The 11,291-nt window shown below is 35.5% G+C and overlaps 1 protein-coding gene across 2 annotated transcripts; it reads left to right on the top strand.

Annotated features, from left to right (window-relative positions):
* Nucleotides 1-821: 821 nt before the first annotated feature.
* Nucleotides 822-8,464, top strand: LOC128959319 (serine/threonine-protein kinase ATR-like). Of its 2 annotated transcripts, XM_054305261.1 has the most exons (7): nt 822-837; nt 1,137-1,350; nt 1,453-5,667; nt 5,770-6,462; nt 6,543-8,071; nt 8,158-8,277; nt 8,359-8,464. In XM_054305261.1, the coding sequence occupies exons 2-7, from the start codon at nt 1,173-1,175 to the stop codon at nt 8,416-8,418; spliced, it is 6,795 nt and encodes a 2,264-aa protein (XP_054161236.1). In that variant the 5' UTR covers nt 822-837; nt 1,137-1,172; the 3' UTR covers nt 8,419-8,464. The 2 variants fall into 2 exon arrangements, with proteins under 2 accessions (XP_054161236.1, XP_054161235.1); XM_054305260.1 differs by lacking the exon at nt 822-837 and having other exon boundaries at nt 1,105-1,350.
* The last annotated feature ends 2,827 nt before the right edge of the window (nt 8,465-11,291 follow it).

Raw genomic sequence — 11,291 nt, forward strand, 5'->3', positions numbered from 1 at the left:
TTTTTTTGCAACTAATTGTTTAATAAATAAATATATATTGTTTAGTAAATTTTTAATTTTATAGTAACTATTAATAATAATAATAATTATTTTTATTATTATTATTATTATAATTTATAGAATAAAATAATATTTTATCCCTGGTTAATATTATTGATAATTTTTCTGGGAAYTTTTTTTTTAATTTTTTTAAAATTAAATATAACTGTGTATATTTATTATGGTATTAGGGTTCACAAAAATTCCCACCATTATTTATTGAATTATAATAAAAAGTTCCCAATAAGTTCCCAATAAGTTCCCATACTCTACTGGGAATTCCTCACATCACGCATATTAAAATCTAAGCAACACACTTTTTATTATAATTTTTAAAAAACAAATATTATATAAAATTGTATTTTTAAAATTATAGGTAATAAAATAATCCTTATTAAACTTATTGAATTTAAATTATTATTTTTAAAATATATATATTTGTTGTTGTTGTTGCAAAATATTAAGTTTAAATTTATTGTAATAAATAAATAAAAAAAATTTTAATTAATTTTATAGATATATTTTCCCTTTAATAAACAATTAAAAGTGAGGGAATTTATAATAATATATAATTTCCATATATTCCGGGAAAATTGAAGGGAACTTATATTATTTTGTAGGGAACTTCCCTACTTTTTGAATGTTTATACACTCACATACAGTTTACTGGTTATTATACTAAATAGTAGTGTTGTATTGATTATATAAAAAAAACAAAACAAACAAAACATGTGCATAATATCAATGTAAAATCAATTACACTATTATTATATTGTATTAGTACAACACTACACACAGGTATACACACATTGGCGCTAATATTGTAATTATTATTATATTATTATTAATGTATTTACAGTACATGTACTGTATATATACGATAATGCAATCCAATAGATAATTATTAGTATAAAGTAATAATAATAATAATAATAATAATAATAATAATAATAATAATAATAACAAAAAAAAACAAAACAATAACTTAAATGAAATTTTTTTAAAAATTATTTAATTATTCATTGATTTAATTATTATTATTATTATTATTATTAACTAAATTGTTGTTGTGTTGACTACTCCCGCGTAAACTCAAGACAGTCACTGTCACCGCCGCCGCCGCGACCGACACAATGACGGCCACTACCGGCGATGATGACAATACAAACGCCAATGCGGACAATACCGAGTGCGGCGCCGACGCTACCGACAGCCGTCAACAGCCCATGGATGTGGACAACAACAACAGTGTCGGCGGCGATGGCAGCAGCGGCAGTACGGCCGCCGCCGACGGTCAACATCAGCCGACAGGTATGTCAACAATAGCCACTACTGTCTCTCATTGTGGCCATTGATATATATATATACCGTATATCATATCATATGAATAACCCGATTGTCTGTACACCTAAGCGTCCGATACGGGCCTACTGTCCACTGGCGAGGCCATGAAAAACATGTTTCGCAATCTTTACGAAGCCGCATCGCTGGCCAAAATCAAACAGTATATCCAGTTTATTAACGCCCGAGTGTTGACCAATAAGACCTACTTTTTCTATATCAACGACTTCTATCATTATGTTTGCGTATTGACCGATACGGCTGTCGACCAGCCGTCGATGCATACGTCATTGGCCACCGAACTGAACGAATTCTATCGGCGACTGATCGCCATCTGCTACGAGTGGCACTGTTTGGCCGACGATTTTCGCGACGATTACCGAATCTATAATGTTATTCAATTGACGATCAAAACGATGATCGATAGGTTTTCCGCCGCCACTGCCGATGTCGGCGACAACGACAACGTTATACTCAACAGATGTGTGCCGTCGATGTTGGCATCGATGCTGATAATGATGTCAACGCTGTACGGTCTGAAAGAGGCGGCCATTTTAGCCAAACCGATGACCACCAATCTGGTGGGGCGATTGCGCCATCAGCGAGGCCTCGCTATGGATACCGAAGAGTGGCGCCAATTGTTGTCCTATTTGGCCACTATCGGCGAACTATGGATAGTCATCTATAACATTGATTCGGCAGATGACGAAAGACTATCGAAATTGTTGATCAATTTTATTGATCTATCGCTCGAAAGGAATGAATTTCGCAGTCATATTGTCGGCAAAGCTATCAAATGTTTGAGTCAAGAGAAGAACAAATCGTTGGATCAGTTGGTGATTGAATTTCAACAACAGATTGCCGGTCATATTATTCGTCTGATTGAAATTGACGGCGAATTTCGCGATTTGAATCACATTCTGACAAAAACAATGTCACTGTTTGGCATCAGTTATATACCGAAAGAATTTATGAGACATATTGTCGCCCATTTTGTGTCCAAAGGCAACGATATGACCGTAAAGTTTGTCCGCGAATTCATCAAATTAGAAGACAAACCGTTTACCGATATATTGAAAATCTATTTGTCGGACGTTATTCGTCAAATGTTTTTCGATAGGACAGCCTATCAGCGAACTTACGGCCAAACGTGTCAACTATTGAAAGAGATATCGAAACGGGCCGACTATGATGTCGAATATCGTGTCGAATATTCGGCCACTGATTACGGTAAAACATTGTTGATCTGGTGGTCAGCTGAACGTCAACTGGTTGTTCGGGCCATTGCATTCATACATTACTATCGACTCAAAGTCCCCGAGTCATCGTCGGCTACCGTCGATATGAATTGCTTCGAGAATAGTCCGTCCACTTTGCGGTCAGCGCTTCACGAATACTTTTTGCCGTTTGTTCACCGATACGAGTCGCTAATGCAAGACTATTCGGTACCGAAAACTGAGAAACTGATGGCCACACGAAGTTTTAGTCAACTAATGGAGTTTATGGGACCCGATTGTGTCAACACTTATCGGGTTAAGCTGTTCTCGACAATTCAGATGATTTTAAGCGAACGTTTTCTACCGAATAAACCGCTGATTAAGTTAAGCATCGAACTGATGACCAAATTCGTTCAAATGGCCGACAAATACTATTTGAGTACACAATTGTTAACAATATCGGCACTAATGTTACCGATATTGCACTACTGGCCAACAGAGACGTCCGAATTGTTTACCGAATTGATACTTAAAAACAGATTTCATTCGTCATTTCAGTCGGCATTCAAACACTTGTATTTCATACCGAAATGTAATGAATTGCGCGATGTTTCCGAAATAATTAGCGACTATATTATGGACGGAAACGATGCCACTGATGTCGACCTACAGTTACGGCTGGCCATCAGTAATATCAATCACGAAAATCCCAAAGTCCAAGAGTTTTCGTTGCGTCAACTGTTGAAACTGTTGACCAGCCATCAGTCGATTTTATATAAACAGTTGTTCAACAATAACAACAACAATAATACGTACGATGAGTTGGCCGCCCACGAGTTTATCGGCCAGATTGTCGGCAAACTGATGGACTGTTTTCGGACAAATCAGCCGACAATTATCGAATTAGTTGGCGAATGTATTGGCACATTGGGTGCCATTGATCCGCTACGCTGCGATTTGGACAAACCTATTATCACCCGTGAGGCCAACAGCGACCGATTTCTCAATTCGAACGACAATAAATTCAAAGTACATCTGATAACACTGTTGTATCGGACGCTGACCACTGCCACAACTACTGCCGACCATTACGCGGCTTCGTATTCGCTTCAGGAGATTATCAAATTGTTGACCGGAAGCGGTGGCGGCGAATCGTCGGGTGGCGGCGGCGGCGCTGGTGGTGGTGGCGACCACGTAGTATTAGACGGTTTCAATTTGGACGACCTGAGCGAAGACATGCGCCACTATTGCGAAATACTGAAGAAGACACGCTATACTCATAGCAAACTGATGGACATTGAAATATCTGACGAACCGATATTCGGATCCCAACCGGATCTCACTTACCGTCAATGGTTGAACAGATGGCTGAAAACGTTGTTCCACTTATTCATATTTACCCACCAGAAAGACACCGACGGTACCACTCAGTTGGCCGATATCTTATCAATGTCACAGTCACAGGGTGTCAGTTCGCAACGATCTGATCTATTCGAGAGTGAACTGTGTCAGGCATTGGCCCAGAATTCTATCAAAATCAAGATCTTGTGCGACTGTTTTCCGACAATGTGTCGCAATCGGCCAGTAGCCCAATATCTGCTACCGTATGCGGTAATAGCGGCCCTGAAAAATGCCAAACCAAACGAAAAGGATTTCATATGCAACGAATTGAGGACAATTGTCAAATTGTTAACCGCCGATGACTATCTGTTCGGTACGGAAATGGGACATTTGGCTGCCCAGACAGTGTTCCACATATACGATCACTTGAGGAACTGGCATAAAAAGCGGCTACGATTGCACCAACAAGTCTGTACACAACCCAGACAGCATCGGTTTGCCCGACTAAAGGACAAAGAGTTCAAAGGTGTCGACCATTTTCTACAGCAAATCGTACTGAAAGATCTGGCAGTATTGGCCTTCAAATGTAAAACCTATTCCCGATCGTTAAGATATCTGGAAGAATATTGTATCGAATCGGCGGCAAACAACGATATACCGGAAATTGTATTGCAATCGGAGATACCATTATTACAGCGTATTTATATACATCTGGACGAACCCGATTCGGTCGAAGGTCTCAATTGTAAACGTGTGGGTACGCCGACAGTTACCGAACGTATACTTATACACGAATCAATGGGTCAGATACAGGAGGCGCTGGTATGCTGTGCCAAAGCTGTCGAACTGGATCCCAATGATTTCGATGTCCAACGAAAATACTTAACCATATCGATGGACAGTTTCGATCAATCGGAAATGGTCTACACCTACGGTACTGGGCTATCGCATCGACGGCCCGATTGGCGCCGTAAGCTGGCGCCGCATGTCATCGAATCTGTCTGGAAATTGGGTCACTGGTCGCAGTTGCCAGGCGTTTGTCGCGAATACGACGACACCACTACTGCCGCCACATTCGGTGCCGGTGTTGGCGATCTGTTTTGTGCTCTACTGTCGTCGAAACAGTCGAACGAAACGGCGGCCAATGATTTCGAGACGAAACTGTCGGCTCTGCGCCGGGCACAGGTCGGTCCACTGGCAGCGGCCGCACTCGAGATTAGCGGCTATGTTAGGGCACACGAATTTGTCGTCAATTTGCATACATTGCAAGACATTCAGCTAATGTACAACAATCTGATGGCCGAACTGATGCACGAAGACGTTTCGCCAATCGATTCGCTGAAAGATAAATTTGCGGCCACTGTCGACGTCTGGCAACAGCGTAACCATTTGGTTAGGCCTACCATTAAATATCTGGAACCGATACTCAACACACAGCGCGCACTGTTATCCATAATGGATAACTGGTCGCAGAGTGCCGACTTGCGAGTGGATATCAAAAAACAGTTGTTCCAGTCGTGGCTGATGAGCACAAAAACGGCCCGCAAATCGGGAAACATTCAACGTTCGTATAATTGTTTGTTGGAAATGAATAAAATCAGAGATTCGTTGAATATATCGCTCGGCGATACTGCTGTCGGCCTATCGGTCAGTGCATTGTCCGATGCGGACAATTGCGAAACAATTCTCGAGACGGCCAAAGTCTGTTGGAATAAGAATCATAAAATAGGTATTGATTTTTAAATGAGTTATTAATAACTAATTTTTATTTTGTTGTTGTCTTTATCGGTAATTATTATTATTATTATTATTATTATTACCGATATTACAGAAGCCATCAAATATCTTCACAATCAGATATCGCAGAATTTTAGTTATTCACTGAATCAATGCTTCCAGAAGGCGACCAGCAATTTGAGCGATCGATTTACTCCCGAAGAACTCAAAGAGATCAGGAATAACATGTCGTTTGGCAGTCTATCGGTTACCGGCAGCAGCGGTCGCGTCAGTGGCGGCGGCGGCACCGCTGCAGCAGCAGCAGCAGCAGTAGGCAGTGCCACGAATCCGGTTGATGTTTCGGTATCGCCGAGCGGCGGCGGTGGCGGCGACCAGTTGTCTAGTAGTCTGACACCGCATTCGGGTGCCGCCGACGAAGCGTTCGCTCGATTGCAACTACTTTACGCCAAATACTGTGACCAACAGCAGCTATTGAATCCAAATTCGTTGATGATTATCTACAAAACGGTAACAATTGCCGCACCCAATAGCGAGGACAGTCACTATAGTCTGGCACAGTATTGCCATAAACTGTATACCGGTTATCAGGAAACTCGTAGGACTGGCGGCAGTGCCGGCGGTTTTGCCAAAAGCGATGAACTGAGTGCTCTGAAGTGTCAGACAGTAAAATCGTCGGTCGAGTCGCTGAAGTTTGGTGTCAAACACGCCCACAAATCGTTGCCATTAATATTCAACATATGGTTCGAGTTTGCCAACGATTATGCCAGAGCTAGAACCACGAGGAATGGTATTTACTTTTATTATTATTTATATATAAAAAAATTTAAGTTATTATTTCTCAATCAATTATCGGTAATTAATTAATAGCCAATCAGATGACAAACTTACAGAAATTGTTGTCGAAAATACACAGCCATATGTTGGACCTGTTGGCTAACGTTCCCAGCTATATATTTTTCATAATATTTGCCCAATTGTGTGCCCGATGTTTGCACAGCGAACCCAACATACAGTCGGTAATCAAAACAATTTTGCAGCGACTGGTTGGCGACTATCCTCAGCAAACAATGTGGCTATTGATGCGATCGTTGAATTCGCATAATCTGAATCGGAAAAACTGTTTCAACGATATCGTACAGAAGGCGGTACTCCAGAGGCCGCAGCAGTTGACAAAGTTTGTCAACGATATCAAACACTTGTCCCGTCTGATGATCGACATGTGCCAGAAAGATTCGAGCCGTACGCGCGGCGGCGGCGCCGGTGGACAGCGAGCCGCTCGCCAATCAAAACTGTCGTTGCGATCGGATTTTCGCGAACTATACAATCTGTTTGATAAGTCGTCGGGTTTTAGTCAGATTTTACTGCCGTTTCGATCGCTGGTCAACGTAACACTGCCGAAGTCGTCGACCTCGGCAGCCGCCACCACCACCACCACCACCAACAACAGCAGCACAGCAGACAACAATCAACATCAGCCGTTTCCGGCCAAAGATGTCTATATCGACAAGTTTGACGATACCATTGAACTGTTGCACTCACTCCAGAGGCCCAAGAAGATTGCCATCCATGGAAGCGATGGCAACAAATATACAATGCTTTGCAAACCGGGCGACGATCTGCGCAAAGACTACTGTTTTATTGAATTTTGTAATCTATTGAACCGATGTTTCAAACGCGATCCGGATAGCCGTCGACGGCAATTGTCGGCCAAAATCTATTTGGTTATATCCTTGACCGACCAGTGCGGACTCATCGAATGGATACCCGGTTTGTTGCCGTTCAGGACGATTGTCGAAGGCCAGTACCGGTTGAGTCGCGAATACGATGCGATCAGGGAATCAGTTATACGAAACTATCCGCCGCCGGCCTCACTAAGCAAACAGGAACGAGTCAGGCGTTTTCGGACAGATATTCTGCCGAAATTCCGACCGGCAGTTTTCGCCAATTGGTTTGTCCAACAATATACGGATCCGCTGTCGTGGTTTGCCGCCCGACTAGCCTATACCCGATCGACAGCCGTGTTCAGTATTGTCGGCTATTTGCTGGGGTTGGGCGACCGTCACGGCGAAAACATTATGATCGACGAATCGACTGGCCAGACGGTTCACGTCGATTTGAATTGTATGTTCAATAAGGGCGAAGAATTTCAGGTACCCGAAACCGTACCGTTTCGACTGACACACAATATGATCAACGCTATGGGTGTTACCGATTACGAGGGTGTCTATAGGCGTGCCTGCGAACATACGATGCGTGTGGCCCGCGATAATAGGGATGCCGTAATGAATTTTGTTACGCCCATGCGTTTCGATCATCTGTATGAATGGAACCGGTCGTCAGGCGGCGGTGGTGCGGCCGACTCACGGCAACAATCCAACGAGTTTACACTGGATATAGTAAGTTTCGTTCCCCTCCACCCACCCACCCCACTAACTATCAAAACAAATAATTTTTTAATTCCGCTAATTATCGATATATATAGGCTGAACGTGTAGTGTCTAACATAGAGTGGCGACTGAACGGCATTCCCGATCGCAACGACCGAAATCTGCCGAAAGGCATTGCCCTGTCTGTCGAGGGACAGGTCGATCATGTGATAAAAGTATTGATTTTGTTGTTTATTTGTTATATATTACCGATAATTATATATACAGTATATATTGTTTTTGTATACTATGTATAGGAGGCCACGGATATCAACAATTTGGGTGTTATGTATGTCGGATGGACTGCTTATCTGTGATTATTACCGTAATTATTATTATTATTATTTTTCGGCCATAACTACTACTACTACTACTACTACTACTACAACATTTGATAACATAATTATTGTTTATTTTAGTAATAAATAATTTCATTTTTGTTGTTGTATTTAATTTGTAAGAATTTATAGTAAAAAAAATTTTTTTGTTACAATTATTTATTTGAATTAATATTATAATTATTATTATTATTACTATTGTATATAATTTATTTGTTGCTTACATTATTTTTTTCACACAAATTAATTATTATTATTATTGTTTTTAAATTTAAATATTTAACAATTGTATAATAAGTAATTTTATTATTATTTTTTTTTATTGATAATTATCATTATTATTAAAATCTATATTATTGTATAGAAAAATATTATTTTATATGAATTTTTTTTAAAAAAAAGTATTAATAATATTTTGTATAATAAATAAATAAAAAAGTATTATCGAATTTTTAATGAAAATAATAAAATTAAAAGTTATTTATTCGTGATTATTTATATATTTTTTTTTTTTWAAAAAACTAATTTACAATCAATATTAAATGTCAGTTATTTTTTTTTAATTAAATGTCAATTATTTTTTAATATTATATATACAGAAAGTGAAAGTCTAGTAAACTATGTGTGTGTGTGTGTGTGTGTGTGTGTGTGTGTGTGTGTGTGTGTGTGTGTGTGGTGTGTGTGTAATAAAAGCTAAACTTTATATGCAATTATGTGAAACTATGAATATATGTATATATGTGCACACACACACACACACACACACACACACACACACACACATACATACATACATACATACACAACCACATATACACACATACACGCACATAAACACACATACACACACACACACACACACACATACATACATACACAACCACATACACACACATACACGCACATAAACACACACACACACATACATACATACACAACCACATACACACACATACACGCACATAAACACACACACACACACACACACATAAACACACACATAAATAAACACACACACACACACACACACACACACACACACACACATACATACATACATAGACAGTGTCACATAAATGTATATAAAATTTAACTTAATTATTACACACACACATAGTTTACTAGACTTTCACTTTCTGTATATATATGGTTACCATATTATGGTATATATAATATATCACTATTAATTGACATTTAATAAAATAAAATTGTTCATTGATTTTTTTTAATTAGTCAAAAATACTGTAATTGTTCATGGTCAATTTATTAACAGTTTAAAATTTTTATTACACTGAGTTTTCTTGTAATCAACAAAACAAACAAACAATTTGATAATTGTTACAGTTATTAGAAAATTAAATAAAATAATTACAAAATAATTCATTATAATTATTAATAGATTTTTATTGAATAAAATTTCCAACAAAAAAAAATACAAACAAACAATATATATATATACATAAAATTAAATTACAAATATTTTTCTTACTATTTATAATAATTTATAAAATTAATTAATTAATTTTAACTAATAATATATATATAATTAAAATTATAATCTATTATTTATTTTTTAAAAACTAAATATATTTCTACATTTTATAATAATAATTATAATATTATATATTTATTTAAATAGTATATTAATATTATATATATATCTTTTTAATTAAATATTTTTGTTGTTGTTTTTTTATATTTAAATATATTATTAATACATAATATATATTAATAATACAGTGATTGCCTTAAATGGAAGACTCTGTTATATAATATAATAATAATAATAATATTATTATTGGCATTTCATATAACATATCAATAATTTTTTTTATAGATATTATTTATATATATATATCAATAGTAATAATATAATTGTTATACAATTAATTTTAAAGTACATATTTTTTATCGTTATTATTATTATTGTTTAAAAACCACAAATACAATTAAATTTTTTAATTTTATTATTTTGTAATTAACATCGATATATATATATATATATATATAAATATAGACATCAATTAATTTTGTTGTGTTTTTTTGTGAAACAATTATATTTACCGACACTTAAAAAACAATGTAAATCAAAAACAACAACAAAAAAAGTTCAATAAAATTATTAATAATTTTTTTTTCTATAAATAATTTTTGATATTTAAAAACACACTAGTAATTAAATTATAAAATTTTTAAATTATAATAATAATAAATTTATAAACTAATTATATTTAGATATAAATTATATTATTATTATTATTATTATTAATAATAATTATTAAATCTATATTTTGCAAACATATATGCAAATAAAACTCTTATAAAATAAATATTCAATTGAAAATAACATTTGTATCTAAATTATTATTTATTTATTTTTAAAATAAATATATATATATATATACGGTATATATATATATATATATTTCAAATAAAAAAAATTATGATCTATTTATCCTAATTATTATTATTATTATCGTAATTATCTCTCATAAAATATCACCCATAAGTATTTCATTTGTATTATAATTGCTAATATATGTGTAATAATTGATTTAACTTAATATTCAATAATAATAATAATAATTTAAAAGCACTTAACAATAATATTAAATACAATTTTTTTAAAAAATATTTTTTTTTTAGTAATAATAATAATATTAATAAAAATCTTATTAAAAAAAATCGTAATAATTGTATTCAATTTGATAGTCTAAACAAATTTTAATTAATTATTATTATTATTATTTTTTGATTATCTAATTTAAACATCAATTTCATAAAAGGCTATGTATTGATTATTATTATTATTATTATTATTATCGATAAATATCAATAAATTAATATTTTTT

Source organism: Oppia nitens, unplaced genomic scaffold (genome assembly GCF_028296485.1).
Source record: "Oppia nitens isolate AA-2021 unplaced genomic scaffold, nextdenovo-longstitch-racon4-pilon3 scaffold45_pilon_pilon_pilon, whole genome shotgun sequence".
NCBI lineage: Eukaryota > Metazoa > Arthropoda > Arachnida > Sarcoptiformes > Oppiidae > Oppia > Oppia nitens.